The sequence below is a fragment of the Equus przewalskii genome, chromosome 31, assembly GCF_037783145.1.
Source record: "Equus przewalskii isolate Varuska chromosome 31, EquPr2, whole genome shotgun sequence".
Taxonomy (NCBI): domain Eukaryota; kingdom Metazoa; phylum Chordata; class Mammalia; order Perissodactyla; family Equidae; genus Equus; species Equus przewalskii.
Window position 1 is genome coordinate 8,374,963 of NC_091861.1, and position 19,526 is coordinate 8,394,488.

At 36.7% G+C, this 19,526-nt stretch overlaps 1 protein-coding gene and 1 long non-coding RNA gene across 2 annotated transcripts in view; one reads left to right on the forward strand and one right to left on the reverse strand.

Annotated features, from left to right (window-relative positions):
- Positions 1–19,526, reverse strand: part of DNAH14 (dynein axonemal heavy chain 14) — a 417,787-nt gene that overhangs the window by 196,191 nt on the left and 202,070 nt on the right. The window contains exons 30-36 of the mRNA XM_070602297.1: positions 19,054–19,107; positions 17,119–17,264; positions 15,719–15,787; positions 14,909–15,095; positions 13,816–13,892; positions 8,466–8,637; positions 1,724–1,813 (exon numbers count right to left, since the gene is read on the reverse strand). Of these exons, the coding sequence (XP_070458398.1) occupies positions 1,724–1,813; positions 8,466–8,637; positions 13,816–13,892; positions 14,909–15,095; positions 15,719–15,787; positions 17,119–17,264; positions 19,054–19,107 (795 nt within the window). The remainder of the gene's footprint in view (positions 1–1,723; positions 1,814–8,465; positions 8,638–13,815; positions 13,893–14,908; positions 15,096–15,718; positions 15,788–17,118; positions 17,265–19,053; positions 19,108–19,526) is intronic.
- The window catches only part of LOC139080637 (uncharacterized), a 68,474-nt gene continuing 66,562 nt past the window's right edge, over positions 17,615–19,526 (forward strand). The window contains exon 1 of the long non-coding RNA XR_011535306.1: positions 17,615–18,253. This is a non-coding gene — a long non-coding RNA (uncharacterized lncRNA). The remainder of the gene's footprint in view (positions 18,254–19,526) is intronic.

Below are 19,526 nucleotides of genomic sequence, written 5' to 3' on the forward strand. Positions count from 1 at the left end.
AAACTTGTTAAACTAACCCTTCTCTTTCTAGTTACTTCCTTACCATTTAGAAACCCCTAGCCCAAACCCCTCTGTTTTATCAATTCTTCACAAATTTATTGTTTCGTTGTCTAAAAGATTTAAAAGCTCCTTGTCCTGGTCACTTCTTTGGGTCATTGTTCTCTTGTGAAAGCTCCTAGGTACATGTTAAAATTCAATACAATGTGTATGCTTTTCTCCTGTTAATCTGTCTTCGTCAGTGAAATTTTCAGACCCAGCCAGGTACCCTAAGAGGGTCAAGGATAACTTCTTCCTGCCTTACAACTGGCATCATCAGATATAAAGACCCATTATAAAGCTATGGTAATTAAGACTGTGTGTCGTTGTCATAAAGAGAGAGAAAGAGACCAAAAGAATAAAATATAGAAGAAATTAATAAAGAAACTCCCCCATTAGATATGAAAATGTGGTATATGACAAAAATAGCAAATCAGTGAGGAAAATTCTTGGAAAAATTGGTTATCCATATAGAGAAAAACAGATCCCTGCTTGATACTTTGAAGAAAAATAAATTCCAGACAACTTAAAAACTGGAAACACAAACATCTAAAACTTTTAGAAAGAAATTATAGAAAATATCTATAGGATAGAAAAGATTTCTAAAAACAGGACACAAAAAAATAAACCATAAAAAAAAGATCGATAGAATTTACTTCATTAACAATGTCTCCTCCACAACTGAACACCATCAATATTTCTAAAAACCTAAGACTTAGAGAATTTATTTGCAATGCATGTAAGCAATAAAGAAATTACGATAGAAAAATACATAATGAAAAGTCATATTATGTTTACTAAGAAAAAGACAAACAACCCAATTGGAAAAAATGAGTACATTACATAATCTGGCAATTCATAGAGAATTCAAACGGATAATAAACATAAATGGATGTACAATTTTACTAGTAATCAGAGAAATGCACAGTCTGATGCTTTTCCAAATGGTTTATTCACGGAGAAGGGAAATTCAAAGAAGGCATAGCAATGGAACGCAGAACGTTTTGCACTACATTTGTAGGATTTTTTACAATTATGTATTAAGGAGATGAAGGTGAAAAAAATTACAGACAGTCCCTGACTTAACGATTTTTCGACTATGATGGTGCAAAAGCAATATGCATTCAGTAGAAACTGTGCTTCGAACTCTGAATTTTGATCTTTTCCTAGGCTAGTGATATATGGTACACTACTCTCTCATGATGCTGCCGCAGCTCCAGTAAACCACGCGATCAAGAGGGTAAACAACCAATACACTGACAATCATTCTGTTTTCACTTTCAGTATAGGATTGAATAAATTACATGAGATATACAACACTTCATTATAAAACAGGCTTTGTGTAAGATGACTTTGCCCACCTGTAGGCTAATGTAAGTGTTCTGAGTACGATTAAGGTAGGCTGGGCTAAGCTATGATGTTTGGTAGGTTAGGTGCATTCAATGTATTTCCAACTTAAGACTGGTTTATCAGGACATAACCCCATCGTAAGTCAAGAAGACGTGAATTAGTTGAGAGTTAAAGTGAGGGGTCAAATAACAAATTTAGGTAAATGATTAATCAATAAGCCACTTTACTTAGAAAAACATTATAATAGCTCTCTTTTATTATTATTGTGTTTTTCTCTTTGATCATACCTATTAAAACACAGGAGCAAAGAATTGCTAATATGCCATTCTACATTTACCTGAAGTTGATTGTAAAACTGTATGATTTTCTCTTTCTGGGTTGGCCATTGTTGTAAGCCCAATTGTCCTGTTGCAATAAATATTGCTTTCTGAAAAAAAAACACTAATTTAAAATATATTGCAAATTAAACCTTTAATATGTAATCCTACAAAATCTAAGAATGAAAACTACTACTTACCCCTCAAAATACAATACACACAAAATTTTATGTTCACAGACCTCCAGTAGCAAATTCATAGACCGTCCTCCAATTTAAGAACTCATGCTTTTAGATGTATTTAAGAACTAGCTGTTCCCATAGCACAATTGTCTAATTATCTTACACTGAAAGAATAAAAGATTCTATATCAATGTGTAACTAATCACCATCAAGGTAGGTTTTCAATTTTATAATGATTATTCTAAAGTTTCAATGTTAAGCATATTCTAAGATAGTAAGTGAAATTTACAAAATTGAAGACTTGATGTGGTTATACATTAGAACATCTCAGGAAGTAGCTACAGCTTGGAAAGACACAATATTTTAACACAGGAATTATAAGGGCAGCCATACTTCCTTCTAAAGTGGGGTTTATTTCAGTGTGGATACAACTGATAACTATGCCTACAGAAAACGTGGGATTTGTCCTTTTTCTCACCATCCTCTCCCATTCCATTTCTCACTTCTTACATTCCTATAATGAAACAAAGAAACAGCTGAAAGAGACTAAAAACTCAGCAGGACTGTACAAATGGAGAAAAAGTAGCTCCCAAACCATGGCTAACTGGAGGTAGGAAATTAGCTGAGAGGACTTTTCGAAAAGCAAGCTCTTTTAAATGGAGTTGATGAGACTGCCCACTTAATGCCTGCACTTCGAGCAGTTTTAGATATACAGGCTAGGAATTCTTTGCTGTTAATAATACAAGCCTAGATATCTTCCTGAATACAAGCAAGAAGTCCACAGGTGTGGAATAAGGACAGACAGCATGGGAGACACAGAAGGTCAGCAGAACTGAGATAATCAAAGAAGAGAGATTCAGATAGGTTGTCCCACCTGGCTAAGGATTTTCACAAGCTCCTTACCTTGCAAGGTTTTGAAATAAAATCATAATCCTAATGTAAAGTATTGTAAGGTATGACTGTATATAACGTTCCTTGGATTCAATTGGATGATAAACTATCTGTAGCTCTTATTCTGTGATATGGTTTCAATACTTCTCAGCTAATCCTTTGGTTTCTCTGAGTTAATGACCCTCACACACATTGGACATTGTTAGAGACAGAAATGTAAATAAGTTGGATAGATTCCAACTGCCTATTTCACGCAATTCAGATGCTTGCATCTCAAATGAACAAGCAGCATAAACAGCACATCTACAGAATATTTCTTTAATAACATATATTCCTACAGGAGTATGTTATACATGACTGGTCATTGTGTAAGCCATCAAAGATACACCATTAAATAAAAGACTGGATTATTCCAAATTTAATATTAAAATCATAACTTTAAGTTATGATCTTCGGATCATTTCTATGAGCCACATATTACAATTTGGTAAGATTTTTTAAAACAGTTGACAGCTTGCATAGTTACCAATGGGAAAATTATACAAAGGGGGAAGTAGCTGAATAAACTGATATGCTTATGAAGAAAACTCTTCTATAAGCTCAGACTGCTATAAACTGACTTGTAAAACTGATGAAAAGATAAATATATAATGAAGTTCAAAAGTAAAACCATTAATGTGCATGTAGAAATGTTATTAGAACGGCAATGCCATTTGTTTCAGCTGTGACTTGAAAAATGTTAAAGGTAACACTGGAAGCAGTTAAAACATATAATTGGAGAAAGGAGAGCAGGGGATTTGTAGACACTGCCTGGGAGGGATAGAAGGATGCTTACATAAGACAGAGAAAGCAAAACTTGTCAAATGACAATTTATTTCTTTTCTTTCTGGCAAAGGGAAAATCCTCAAAATGTAAATGTAAATCTTCAAAATGTATGCAATAGCTTTGACATAAATATCCACTGTATTTCTCCTGGAAATCACACAGAGCAAAAAGGAAAAAAAAATCAAATTGCATTTTCATTAAAATAAGGAAACAAAGAAAATATACAAAACCTAAAACACACGTAAGTGATTTGAAAATAGCCACGCTTAATATTTAGCTTCAAGTTTGGACTTGCAAATTGTTGGTCTAGAAAAATCCCACTCATTTAATCATGTGAAACAAAGACTCTGACAGTATAAGTCTTTCTTGTCAGTTTAGAGAACCAAAAATAAAAGATTACACATTAAAAGGGCTAACAGAATACCAAAAGTCATAACAAAAGAATTTATAGTGAGACTAAGACTATCGAAGACAAAGTGAAAATTTTAAAAGCTTCTGGAGAGAAACAGCAGATATACTACAAAGGAACAAATATTACTGACCTTCTCAAGAGTGACCCTGGAGCAAGAGGAAAATGGAATAATATTTTTAATGTATTAAATATTTTAATGTATTAAATGAAAAGAACTTTAAACTTAGAATTTTATATCCAGCCAAACTGTCATTCAAATATGAGAACATACCAGAAATGGTCTCATGTATTAAAGTTCTCAAAAGTTTTGCCATGCAAAAACGTATTCTGAAAACACTGTTGGGGGAAGTACTCGGAAAGAGGAATAAACTGAAGTCTTCAAGAGGTAGGGAGAGAAAGTTTGATAAAATATTTTATTAATTTACAGTGTTCTAAAGTCACATGTGTGTGCATGCACCTGTGTCTATGTGTGTCTAAAAAAGCTAGGAAAAGAAAAAGGAAAAAATATTCCCATAACAACCAGGAACTAAAATTCTACACACCACCAACATAATAGGAGTGAGAGTATGGGGAAGACCAAAGAGTATCAAAGGGTATGCTACAGTACATGTCTTGAAAGGGAAAAGACGCAGACATTGAAAAATTTCATAAATAAATAGGAACTAGTAATGATGAATGTCAGTCTTCAGGTAAGAGAAGCACCATATAGAACAAACACAAAATAAACAATGAAGAAAACTCACTCTACCCAACACAGAGTAGGAAAAGAGAGAAAACAATGAAGCAAAAAGAAATTAAGTAGATAATATAACAAATGCATTTTAAGATAACAGAATCTATAATGCATATAAAAAGCTAAAATCAAGAAATACTGGGTAAAAATAGATTGTATTACAAGAAAACAAAGTCTACCAATATATCTCCTACAAGACTTATAGTTCAAACAGAGAGACACAGAAAGTCTGAAAAACAAAAGAATGGAAAAAGAAATTCTGAGGATATGAATCTCACACCAAAAAGTTGTACAACAATCTTAATATGTGACTAAATAGATCCTAAGGCAAGACAGAACATATGGGCCAAAGAGGGATATAGTATAGCGGTAAAAGAATAAGAGATATAAACATATATATACAACTTATAACTTCAACTTACATACAGCAACAATTGACAGTAGCGCAGGGAAAATAGATATATCAACAGCTGTAGTTAAGATCTTAATAACACCCCTTTCAGAAACTGATGGAACAATGGAAAACAAGCAGAGCTATCAAAATTCTGAAAAATTAATAGACTGTGTATATTACTTTATATCCAAGCAGCACAGAATACACATTATTTTACAGCACACATGAAGCACTTACAAAAAACCCACTCATTAGGTGACAGGAAACTTCAATAAAAGTTATCTCAAAAGGATAAATATATAAATTACAGCATATAGTCTTCAATCAAAACCAACTATAAATGAAGATTAATAATAAAAAGGATAATTTAAAATCTCATATTTGGTAACAAAATAACTTTGCTATAAAAAGAAATCATAAATTAAGAAATATTTATAACTGAACGTCAAAACACTACATGTCAAAATTTATGCTTTATGATTTAACCTATAGTGCCCTCATTTTTCTTGTCTACTGTTTTTTGACTTGAATTTCACTTTGTTTGTTAAGACTGTTACTCTATATTGTGTTTGTCTTGCAAACTTTTAGACATTCTTTTATTTTCAAATTTTACGAATTCTGCAAAGTGGAATTCAAGCCAAAAAAGAGTACACAAGAAAAACAAGGACACCATATGTTAAAGGGTAGAATTCATAATGATGACTTATTATTAAGATTTATGTACCAAACAACATAATAACAACTATTAGAAAGCAGAAATTATAAGAGTAGACATAAATGTACTTATAGGAGACATCACTTCACTTCTCTCAGTCCAAGGTAAATCAAGTAAACTAGAATAAAGTATGGCTATAGGAGACCTACGTAACTTAATCAGTAAGATAAACAAAATGGTGTTCGGAGTTTAGCTAAGCCACTCGATGGCTTTGCTGCCTGGGCATCCATTACGTTCGGCCAAATGGCCTCCAGGGGGCCTTAAACTGACACTAGGCCCGCACGCAAGTGCACGCCCCAGATAACAGCCCACAGAGTAAAAAGCACATGTACGTTCCTGATGTGACTTCCCCAAGAGCCCTTGTGATCAATAGTCTCCCCTGCCTCCCAGGGCCTTCCCCTTGTGTGCCCCTTAGATAAGACCCCTTTGGAACTTACCAAAACTCTGCTCTTTTTGGTTTGAATTGACCAATTCAGGCTTACCCTGGGAATCCCAAATCACTCCATCTATGTGCTCCAATAAAGGCATGTGACCCTGGTGCTGCCTGTCTCTCTGCCTGCACCCTGCCTTGACCTCCCATGTGGCTCCTGGAGGCAGGTGCAGTGTACTTCCTCCAGGACCTGTGAGTAACAACCTCCTCTAGTTTAATTTCTCTTGTAGTCTTTCGTTGAACTGTGGTTCACCATCTGGCACCCTGTGCTTCACTTAACAAATGTTAATTTAACAAAGTCATAACAAATGCAGATAAATGGAACTCCATGTCTTGTATTTTCAGTTGATAAGAGTTATACCCTCTTTTCATGTGTATATGGAAGATTCATAAAAATTACCTATATCTTAAGCCATAAAAATGTAAATTAAATTCCTAAGGATAAATAATAAAGACAACAGTCTCTGATCATAATGCAATAAGACTACAAATTAATAACAAAAACAGAAAATAAAAAGGTCTCTTACCTGGAAATTAAAAACGTGAAAAACCTCTGTCTTAAAAGAACACTTAGGAAAAAAAGGAAGTACTAACTACTGAATTTCTGGAAAACAATGATTACAAAAAACCTACACATCTGAACTTACAGCATATGCAACTAAAGCAGTGCTTAGAGAAAGTTTTATAACTTATAATTCTCATACACTTATATGAGTAAGTAAAAAGAAATAAACTAAATGAACTAGACATCTTATTCAAGAAGCTGGACAAAGAATAACAATATAAAACCCAGAGGAATAAGGAAAGATATTAAAAAATATTAATATGGATATTAAAGAGTTGGAAATAGAAAAAGATGTATTAAATAAATAAAAGGCTTGTTCTTTGAGAAAAAATAACAGATAAACTTCTAGGTAAAACGAAGAAAACTCAAATTAAGAACATAAAGAAAGACTGGAAAAATAACCTCAGAAACAGGAAATTGAAAGAATTATAAGGTAGTGGCTTGTTCAAATCCATACTAATACATTTTAAAACTTGAATGAAATGAGAATATTGCCTAATTTAACAAAATTGACCCTGGAAGAGATACAAACTCTAAATAAACTAGAACTGTGAAAGAGCTGCCCTGTCATAAAATTCCTGGTCCAGATGGTTTTCAAGGGAAATTCTTCCAAATCTTCCTACATCACCTAATGAATGTCTTTTTTTGGTAACTGCTTCATGTGTGCTCAAAAATAATATGTATTCTGTGCTTGTTGGGTATAAACTTACATACATAGCCTATTAATTGTATTTAAAGAACAGATAATTATGAAGCTGTTTAAACTATACTTTCTAAAGTAAATATAAAACAGTGTTTTAAAAATTGGGTAGGGTCCTAGGGAAAGGAATCAATAGGTTTAATGGCCTGACACCTGATAAAGGCCTAGGAAGAGCCAGAAAACAGGGAGAAATTCAGAATGCAAACAAGATGGAGGAGAGGAATGGATGGAGGAAGGAAAAAGGATAGGATATATTGGAAAGATAACCTAGTCTGGCTAGATTGTAAAAGGCATTACATGCCAAGATAATTAATTTGGGTCTTGTACTATGGGCAACACTGATCCAATAGTGGCTTTGTTGATGTGTTCAAACATATGTCTTAGAAAAGCAACACTGGTGGCCATATGGCAACATACTAGAATGCAGAGTGACAGGAGGCTATAAATAGTAACAAGAGATCTCACTAGACTAAGGCAACGACTGTAAAGTTGTACATATAAGATAAAAAGTAAAGGGCTCTACAATTATGTAATTTTAATATCACAAAATATTTACATTTTAAAGTCTTTTTTCAAATTCTGATCTAATTGGATTCTCAAAGCACTTGTTTAAAATAGGAAGAGTAGACATTATCATTCCCATTTGAAAGATGAGAAAATTGAGGAACAAAATATGTAACAGCCTTCCCTGCCTAAAGGCACACAGTTCATTCTTCTTTCCATCAGGCCATGATGCAATGAAAGCTCTTTTTGTTCCCCCAAGGGAAAAATCTATCTCCAAGTATTGTAATCCCCTCAATTATAAATAGAGTATTTCAGGGAGAAACGTAACACTTTAAATCCACATCTAGTTTCTTACGTTAATTGATATTCTACATCTAAATCATTTGTGATGATTTTTAAAGGTCTTATTACCTCCAATGCAATTTGATTTACTTTTGAAACTGTTGCTCCAGGAAAAACATCTCCTATAATCTTTTCAAAAAGTGGCACATCTTCAGGAAGAAATTTTGATAAACTAGCTTCTCTCACAGTTTCAATAATGATCAGAGTTTCATCTGTTTCAGAAAGATTGTCACTGGTGTTACTTTAATGGTAGAAGAAAACAAACATAAAGAACAAGTTAGCAAGTATGCTTTGCTGACATTAAAGACAATTAATATTCTTTTTCAGTTGTGGCCATCTCAATATCCTTTCCTCCTCTCCCTCACTGCAAAGCAGCTATGTGGTTAGGGTGAGGTTAATCTGGCCCCCAGCTCCAGGGATGGGCCCTGACTGGTCTAGAACAATCAGGGTGATGCCATTCCCCAGTCACTAACTCAGGGATGGGTACTGGATCAGTAAGGTTTTTTAGTTCCAAACAACAGAAACGAAGTCAGGCTAATACAAAATGAAAAATTGCATAATGATTTATTATAAATCTCTAGGAGAGAAGAAGCCTTGCAGGCCATGCAGCTGGGAACCATGGCCAAAATTGCGCTACAGAACTAGTCCTGTGAAGACATGACTGCCACCATCAATAGGTCCACAGAGCAGGGCCTGTTGCACCAATACCACTGATGCTGGCACTAGAACTCCAGCTGCCCCTGCTATTTCTGGTCACTGGCTACTGCTACTGCCACTGCTCTCACTCTTGCCAGAATGGACTCTGTGTATATCCTATTTCCTTTTTCACTAGCTTCAGGTTCAGACTCTAGGGGACTTATCTCTGATTTGCCAAGGTCGTACACCCAAGCCATAGTTACAAGGGAGTTTGAGAAAGCAAGCATGTGGCATAACAAATAGTTATTAAAGGAATACAACTCTAGTCAATCAGTGTGTGGCAGTCACTTGGACACAGGGGTTCAGTGGTAGACAAACGACATGTCCATTTAGAGTGCTTTGGGATTTCAGGTCAATGGTATGGATAGCTCCAGTTATTATTAGAAGGCATCTGCCACCAAAAAGGAAGCCAGCCCAAAGATGATAAGCCAGTACACGGAGGGCTGCAGTGCTGAGAATACCTCAGAAAAATAAAACTGAAACCCTAATCAAAGTAGTCATACCCTGATCACCTCCAGATATTCTGATTGGGTGAAGCAGCAAATTCTCCCTACTGTTTAGCAAACTTCAGTTTTCTGTTAATTGTAACAAAAGCCTCCTGATATAACGTTATCATACAGTATACTTATTGCCCCATAGTAACAATCCTTCATATATTAAACACTTCAGCATACATTTTTATATAGTAAACGTAATCAAAAGGGTGAAACAGTAGCTACATGTGGTACGATAGGATTTTAGCGATGGAAAGAAAGGAAAGTTTTCCCTGCAAAAGTGTCCCTCCCGTCCTCTTGTCTCCTGATGTCTGAAATTCTTCATTAGGATAGTGATGCTTTTTAAGTCTTTGGTTTATAAGAAAAACAGCTAACAGCTAACATTTATTGAGTACTTTTTTAGGCACTTTGCTTAATTCTTTAAGTTATTTCATTAATCTTTTCAACAATCTAAGAAGTAGGAAGAGTGATACTCAGAAAAATTAAATAACATGCCCAATGTCATATAGCCGGTAAGTGTCTGAACTAGGACTCAATGAGGTCTCTCTGACTTTCAGGCCATTCTTATAATCACTCCACTATTACGATAGGAGCCCCATACTGGGATGGTATTGATATCAGTCATTTACGTTTCCCTGTGAATACGTCTTTGAGTCTTTCTGCTGAGGATGTTTTGGTAGAGAGAGGGCAAGAGTCCACTTGAAGTCAAAGTGAGGGGGCCACCCAGAGAGAGAAAGGGTCCCAGATTTCACTGCTGGGATTCTAGGGAATATCCTTGACTTTTTCACATTTTTTCCCCAACATAGATCTTGCTTTACATTACGGGAAGATGAAAAAGAAAAAAATAGGGATGACAAGTATGTCTGGTTGGGGATTAAGTATTAGATATAGATAGAGATAATAGCTTATATAAAATAATATAATATTGTTAACATACCTTGTTATCAGATATAAAGATAACACTTCACTAAAATTCTACAAAAGAAAAATTGGGGGGATGGCATCTGAGATCACCATGGGGTCTACCTTTTACAATTTAAGGAAAAAAAAGAAAGTTCTAATGTCAACTAAAATTCAAGAAAAGGATAGCTAAATGTAACCTTTTTTTACCCATTATGATTGCCATCATGATACCAGTTCTTTGAAATTACTAGTTAAGATTTACTTTGTGAACCAGTACTGTGGTAAGTTTTATAAATGTTTCAAGTGTATACTTGAAGAGATGTTAATTCTTGAGTTGCTGACAAAGCAAATCTTTCCTACCAAGGGGATCCTAAGACTCCAGATGTTGGATAGTTTATTTTCTAAACAAAAGGGAAGATTTGGAAAATTCCTTTAAGGGAAAGACAGAAGGCTGCCTGTGGTAGGCAGAAAAAAATGCCCCTACAAGATATATTCACTTCCTAATCCCAGGAAGCTGTGAATATTATCTGATACGGCAAAAGACATAATTGAGTTAAAAATCTTGAGAGTAGTTTATCCTTGAGCATCCAGATCTAAATGCAGTCACATGTTCCTAACAAGTGAGAGGCGGAGAGACACAGACATGCAGAGGACAAGGTGGTGTGAAGATGAAGGCAGAGATCAGAGTGATGTGACCTTAAGCCAAGGAATGGTGGCAACCACCAGAAGCTGGAAGGGGAAAGGAATGGAATCTCTCTAAGCGCCTCTGGAGGGAGAGTGGCTCTACCCACAACCTTGATTTCAGACTCCTGGCTTGAGGTACCATGAGCAAATACATTTCTGTTGTTTTAAGACATCAAGTTTGTAGTAAATTGTTATGGCAGCCCTACAGAACTGTCTTTTACTATTTTTTAAATGTAAACATCTTGAAATTCCACTTGTGGGTTAGAGTTAGGCTCCATCAACATGATCTAGAAAGAGAAGGCAGAAAAAAGGGAAGGTTGAATTACATGCATAAAGAAATGAAAGACATTTGTAGTATTCTTACGTGCCTCAGAGACAGTCAGAAGCCTTAAGAAGAATGGGGTAGAGTAGAAGGAGAGGAAGGGACAGAGAAGGAATGAGGAAAGAGGCAAAAAGAATTAAAATTTTGGGTGGCAGGAAGGGCTAACGGACTTTGTAAAAGCAGAATTGTCTAATACTAATTTTTAAATGGTTTGCTGTGCTTCATCTGATAAAAGAATCCCCCAAATTACTTCACAATATAGTCAACTCCACACAAGCACAGCGTTTACGTGGTGCTTTGGGGGAATCAAAGAAGTGGGGCTGTCACACGTGTGCAAGCACAGAGACAGGAGATGGACTGAGTACACCGGGAACACGAACTCCGATCCAGGGCGCCTGTGAGAACTTTCAGTTTTCTGTGATTTGAAGAAAACTAACCAGGGACTTCGGAAGGAGAACAGTACCACTTTCACTGAAATATTTATTCATACAAAGAACTAGGTGACTATAAGAAAGACTGGAGGACCCAAGGACATCAGGGAGCTGATGTTTGGTACTATTTATTTTTAATTTCTTAAAATTATAAAACTGAAAAAAAGACACCTATTTACATGGTATCAATATTAGGTCATTTTGCAATATATGCCTCACTTCTTTTATTTTTATTTTTGGGAAATAAAATACTAATTACACTAGAGCTAAAGCCCTTTCTCTTACTCTTTTCCCCTCTTATGCAACATTTTGTACTTTTTACAACATATAGATATAATATTTACTGTTTAAAAAATTCACATAAATGGCATATTGACATACCCTTTTGCAACATATCCACCATGTTTCCTCATTTAAATTTTAACAGGTAATACATGAATACAGCCCAAATCAAACCAATAGAAATAGGCATACCCCTTACCAATAACGAAAAAGAATGCCTGCTTCTCTATAGCCTCACCAACAAAGCTGCACCCAACTTTGATATTTTTGCCCACAAAGTAAGTGAAAAACAGTATTTCAGTTTAATTTTAAGGTGTATTTCTCTCATTTTTGAGGAGGGTTGAGTGTATTTTCATAACCTTAAAGGACTTTTATGTTTCTTCTTTTTTTTTTTAATATTTTTTTTCCTATGTTTCTTTTTCTGAGAACCATCTGTTGATGTCCTTTGCCCATTTTCTATATGATATTTTTTCCCCCCAATTTTCTAGGAAATCTTTATACATCATGAGGGTGAGCTATTCACATGAGTCACAACTATCTTTTTTCCTAGTTTGTCATTTGTCTTTTGGCTTCGTGATAAGTATTTTTCGACCATTATATATCTTTCTTTTATGGCTTCTGGATTTTGAGCCTTCGTTTTAAATGTGTTCTGTAGTCCAAGGATATAAAGGGCATTTTGTTTCTTCAAATACTTTCATGTTTTAAATTTCTTATATTTAAAATCTTTGATACTTTTTGATCCTTTCAGGGTTTATCCCAGCAAATAATGTTGAATCCAGATGGCTGTTTAGTTTTCCCAACACCATTCATTAAAAAGTCTGTTCTTGCCTCCTGATTTATGATATACTAAATGCCCAATGCATATAGTCTTATTTCTGGACTTTCTATTCTGTTCCAACTGCTCATCTTTCTATGCATGAGCCAGTACCACAATGTTTTAATTATTGAAACTTTATAATATGTCTTAATACCTAAAGGGATATTTCTCCTTAATTGCTCTTGTTTTCAATATCCTTCTAGCTAGTCTTAATCATTAGCTAGTCTTAAATGTGAACTTTAGGATCAGCTTGCCTGAAAAACAAACAATATCTTTTGGTATTTTTACTGGGATGCATTTCCATTCATAGATTAACATTTAGAGTATTTAAATATTCATGGTGTTAAGTCCCTTAAGATGTTATGAAACTAAGTATGTGGTGTATTATCTCATTTACTCATGTTTTCACTTGTCTTCCAGTTGTGTGTTAATGTTTTCTTCATATGGGTTTTACACATTTCTCATATAGGTATATTCATATGGGTTTCATATTTCTCATTAAGTTATTGCTCTTCTACATGGAGTCTTTTATTCCAGTATATCTTTTATTATGTAAAGGTAAGGCACATTTTTTTAAAGACTAGGCCGTTTTGGGGAAAGGTATCCAGAGATTTTGTGCATTTTTTTCTTCGTCTTCTTTCATATTTGTAATAACCTCTACCATATTACACTGCACCACTCTGGGAGCTTCCTATTTTATCTCGTCATGATTACTTAAAATTTTACAAATTATTTTCCCGGTGTTGTATAACTCCCTTTGACCTAACATTCAATTCAAAATTCAACTGACCATTTAAACTCCAGTCTCTTCTTTCCAGCCATTATTAAAATTGTCTTCATAGACCTCAGGCCAAAATCATAATGATCCTATCAAACATTAAAATATTTGAGTTATTGTTTCTGAGTAAAACAATAGAAAAATTTGCAGATAAATGCATATAGTTAAATCACTAATCATCTATGCTACAAAGAGAAACAGTGATACGAATTCAAGAAACCCTCAACTCTGTTTCTAATGCTCTCCCTTCTCTGCCAAACTGGTTTTCCTAACAGTCTCCTTCTTAAAAGGAAGATTAACAAGTACAGTCACAGGTTACTTAACGAGAGGGATGCATTCTGAGTAATGTGTCATTGGGTGATTTCATCATTTTGAAACATGACAGAATGAGTGCACTTTCACAAACCCAGATGGTACAGCCTACTACACACCTAGGCTATATGGTACTAACCTTATGGGACTACCGTCATATATGTGGTCCGTCATTGACTGAACGTTATGGGGCGCATGACTGTATTAAAGGTGTTAAAAACTATCAGTATCTGAATTAAATTTTCACTGAGGAGAGATTGAAAAATATTGTTAAGAGGAATACTTTGGAGATAATGCAGTTAGCTATCCAAACCATTTTGGGTTATAAACAAATACTCATTAAGCTGGCATATCCTTGAACAATAATTTTCAAAGTGTGGTACTCAGATCAGCAACATTAGGAAAACTTCAGAACTTATTAAAAATGAAAATTCTTGAGCACCACCCCAGATACTTAGAAAGTTGGCATAAGGTCGAGCAATCTGTGTTTTAACAAGTCCTCCAAATTATTTTGATGCACAATAAAGTTTGAGAACCACTGCTCTAGATGTTAACTTCCTTGTATGGAGAAAGTAGTCTGCAATTAAAATAAGACACTTGACTACTCTCTCCAGATCTCAGAGAAAAGGCATGGAACCTTGACTGACTTTACACAGGGCCTTACACCCAAATCGGTGCATGGACTTGACGTGCTGATAGGAATTCTAACTTCATTATTTTCCTAGTCATTCCTGGAACAATACCAGAAAAGTTTTATATAATCACGTTTATTTTGAGAAAAACAGTTCATTACCTGTTGTGAGAGCTGTTTGCTAGCTAATTCTAAAAGGCTAACTAGCTTTCCAGAGAGTGATTTTGCAGATTTGAAACCAACCGAAAACAGCATTATTTCAGCAATCATCTGATAATGGGGAGCCATCATTGCCACTGGTCGAAATAGAGATTTTAAGTTATCTGGGAGTTCTACTCGATCCTTGTATCTTGAGAAGACAAGAAAAACAAAAACAAAAAAAACCACTTTTCAGTTTTTCAAATGAGGAAGCACATAGTATAACTTTCTCCCAAATAATTCTATTGGCTTTCTATGTGACCCTTATCTGAAAATGAGTTTACAAAACGGTTTCTGTTGTACTTTTCATCTCACAGTGCTTCCTAGTTTATGATCTTTTCTTCCTGTGCCTCCTCCCACAATTCACCTCACATCAGTTCCCTCCAATTCCCTGGACCATCACAACATTCCATCACGAGATATTTATTGAACTGCCCAGCCTCCACTCCCTGTAACCACCATTCTTATTATTTCTGCTATTCTCATCAGCTTTTCTGTCTGTATCTGATTTGTGACAATCTGTCGACCTTTGCTTTTCTCTCTGGCTATTTATGAAGTGAAAATGTCCCTTGGTCAGAGCTTAATGTGAGATCATCCATATGGATAAGTGCAGAGTTGTAGCTGTTGAGAGATGGTGTGGGTAGTTAAGGAGTTAGGAGCGGGTGGTGGAGGGTGAATGATAGAGATACACGTCAGACAACTCCGTCTATGGATACAATTTAAGAAAAAGATTTTGGCCTGTCTCTACTTCTACCCAGATTAACTGATACTTACCCAGGATTCATGGTGGCAAATATTGCACAGGACATATTAATACGAACTTCTTTTCCTTCCAGTACAAACCTACAAGACATTACAGTATTCATCATTAAGAGAACTATTTTCTCTAGGGCCACAGTGTGTTAAAACTACAAATGAGTTTGGAAATTTTCCTAATGTTGTGTTACATTTCAATCCAAACAGAGCATGCTGGAAAAAAGACAACGGTAACAGGGGAAAAAGAGGCTCATCTTGAGCCAAAGTTGTGCGCCCTGCTGGAATCCAGATTTATCTGATCACGTCTGAAGGCGTCTGGAAAGTTTTGTGGGGCCTGAGGGTGGAAAGTACCCTCTGAATGAACTGACTCACACGGGGAGAACGTCCTGAGGGGACCTGGGGGCTTGGAGCTCCACCTGGATGACACGGTGGCGTGCAGGACAGCCACAGCACAGAGTTCCTGCTTTAGCATGGAAACAGCCTGCCCTTCACCCCCAATTAAATAATCTGGGCAACACTGTGAAATGGACCCCTTGGCAGGACATCAGCATCCTGTCATCAGCACCGGTGGTAGACAATGCAGGGAAATCCTCCAGTGACTTCATGACGACTGAGACCAAGAGGCTGGTCAAACAGGAAAGGAAGAACAACTGGGACACGACTGAGGAAAACTGAGACCCGGTGAACAACTGGTGAAATGGGGCTTATGTGACCCCCACTTACATCCACAAACTTGTGGGGCCTCAAAACAGTGGCTCGAGCAGTTTGAACAAAACCCTGAGAGGAAGGCCAGGAGTGAGCGTCCATTAGCTTGAGTTAGAAATAGTAGATTGCAATAGGAATTTTAAATCCACAAATCCAATTATGCTCATAAAGTAAATCATGTAAGTACCTGACTTTATCTGAGGAGAAAAAATTTTTGCTTGAATTAGTAAATATTAGTAATCCTAACATACAAATACTGTTATTACAGGACTTTTCAGCAAAAGTATATCAATTCAGAGAAACGGAAGAAGAGCGGGCTTCAGGTGTGTGGCCGGTATAATTTTGCTTTTTTAAAGATGTAGAATTACAGAAAGAAACTTGGTTTCTTCAAATATCATAAGATGAAAAGGGACTAAGGGAATTTAAACTCAAAAGGAAAAGTCATTAGGACAGAGGTGCATTATTGTCGTGGGAGCTCAGCAGCGCGTCCCAAGTCCCAAGCTGGGGCGGGTTTGGAGGCCGCCAGGGTGGCATCAAAGGTCGTTATATATTTTCTCCTTATTCGCCAAGCAAAGGAAACATTCAAGACAAGTGCCATTCCTTTCGGTTTCTGCTTAAAAACTAAACCCCAAACCCAAACACCTACTGTAGGGAAAACCCGTAACGATACAGCAGCAAACGCAAGCGCCGACGGGCTCCGCGGCCGCAGCTACCTGACGGAATAGCTGTCCTTCGCGGCCTTAATCGCCAGGATCTGCGAGGCCACCACGGAGAGAACTCCCGCCTCAGGCCGACTGAAGTCTGTGAAACAACACCACGCTCCCGACTGAACTATTCCAAAGAAGAATTTTCCCATTATCTTAAAAAAAAGAAAAGTGATTACTGAAGTTATTACATAGGTGAAAAATTTTACTGGGAGATTAATGTCTGCACGTTCTTCCCATTTTACCCAAACCAAGCCACACAGTTCGCACGGGCCGCCCCCACGCAGCTCGTGGAGCCCAAGCCAGCTGCCGCTCAGCCTCCCAGAGTTGCCGCCCACGCTGCACGCGCCCTGTAAAAACCCTGACACGCAGCAGCGAACTCGGAGCTGCCCAGCGGCCTCTGCGTCCGCACGGCCAGCACGCCCTGGCCTCGTCCCTCAGAGCCGCGGGGGCCTGGACTCTTCACGACAGTTTTCCGGCACATGGTCGTAAAGTGTCTGAGGGCAGGGCTCCTTGGCGTGGGTCAGGCGCAGACTTGCGGGTGTGTGGGGGGCTGGGAGTAAGAGCCCAGTTTCATCCGAGAGGGGCGTTCGGGCCCGGACTGGAGCGGGCCCGCTAGAGTACGCGGCTGCTGCCCAGCTCCTGCTGTTTGCGATGGTGCAGGCCCAGCATGGCCTGTCGTGTGAGGCTGAAAGTCTGGGTTGAAATCTGTTGATTTATAAATGTTAGCAGCTAAAACAGAACAAAACAGACGCACTGTCCGATCAAACAGCGCCGTGCACTGAGCACGGGTGGAGGCTGCCTGAGCTCCTGAGGCCTCCGCTCGGCGTGGCCGCGGACCCGGAGGGGATGAGAGGTCTTCAGGCCCGGGAGGATTCGGGAGGTGGTTCCTCCCACTGGCTGCAGGAACCCGATCTTGTCTTTATTTAAAAGTTTGATATTTTGTTTATCATGGGTTTCTTGGCATTAATTTTGATTCAAAAAGATGTTGCATTAAAGTATTATTTATCTGATTACTAGGTTTTTTGGCCCCTCCTTTAAGTTTTGCTCAGCAGGCAAGGGTCTCACTCAGCTCAGCCTCGTCCCGGCCCCGCTGCCCCCACTGGGAGGTAGTTTCCAGGGAGGGGACAAGAGACTCGGTTCGGTAAGTGTGGTGAGAACTATAATTCACTCAGCTTATTTATGTTTATTGATATTTTTAATGTGTTACGTGAGCACAGATTGGAAATGCAGGAAGTCAGAGGTAATGTGCTTTGAACTGCAAGTAAAGTGATGCCAATAAAATGTAAAAGACTCGGACTCAATGTGCAAAACCTTATCAATTGAAATGTTCTGAAACTTCAAGTAAATTTGTGACGGGCACAGAGGTACATGAAGTTTTCATAAATATATTTCAAAATGTTATGACATATGTTTTAGTGTGTCAGCAAGACAAAATAAGGCTAACACAAATTATAATCATCCACATAAACTGACTCAAATTTTTGTGTTCATTCTAATAGCCTCATTATTCTTAATGATTACCTTTTCAGTAAATAAAAGTATAGAGTTAGAACTTATGAAATAAATGTATATTAATAATGCAGTACTCTTATTTTTTTTAATATATTCATACTCCGCATCAGATTTTGTGCAGAAAGAGCCCTTTGTCAAAAAGTTTGAAAACCACTGTCTTAAGAAATAGATTAGTAATAAAAGCAAACTGTATGATGTCTTAAATTTCTATTACATTCTAAGTTTCTATTCAATTAGTTTAAAAGAATTAATAGCATTTATAATTCTATTAATATCTTATATAGTTATATAACTATATTTAATATAGATCTTATAGTTCTATTAATGCTTAATATCTAAGATAAATTTTTTCTAGTTCTTTCAATCTTCAATGAATTATTTCTTTTATGTGTATAGTATTTTTCCTGGGTATATATGAATAAGCTTTACCTTACAATCCAAGTCGTGAAAACATTTGAAGACCACACAATGTTTGCCTAAGGACTGGAAAAAAATATTATTTTAATATATATCTTGAAATATGACACAAAATACTAATGTTAAATCTTCCAGAGTAATAGAAAAAAAGTCTTTATTTTATGTTTTGAAGATTAGCCCTGAGCTAAACTTCTGCTGCCAATCATCCTCTTTTTGCTGAGGAAGACTGGCACTGAGCTAACATCCGTACCCATCTTCCTCTGCTTTATATGTGGGATGCCTACCACAGCATGGCTTAGCAAGTAGTGCCACGTCTGCACCCAAATCCAAACCAGCGAACCCCAGGCCGCCGAAGTGGAACATGTGAACTTAACCACTGCACCACCAGGCCGGCTTCAAATGTCTTTATTCTTTTGAGAAAACTTATGCAATATAAAGATGAATTACATACCAAGTTTAGAAATTCAGGAAACTCTATGTAGTAT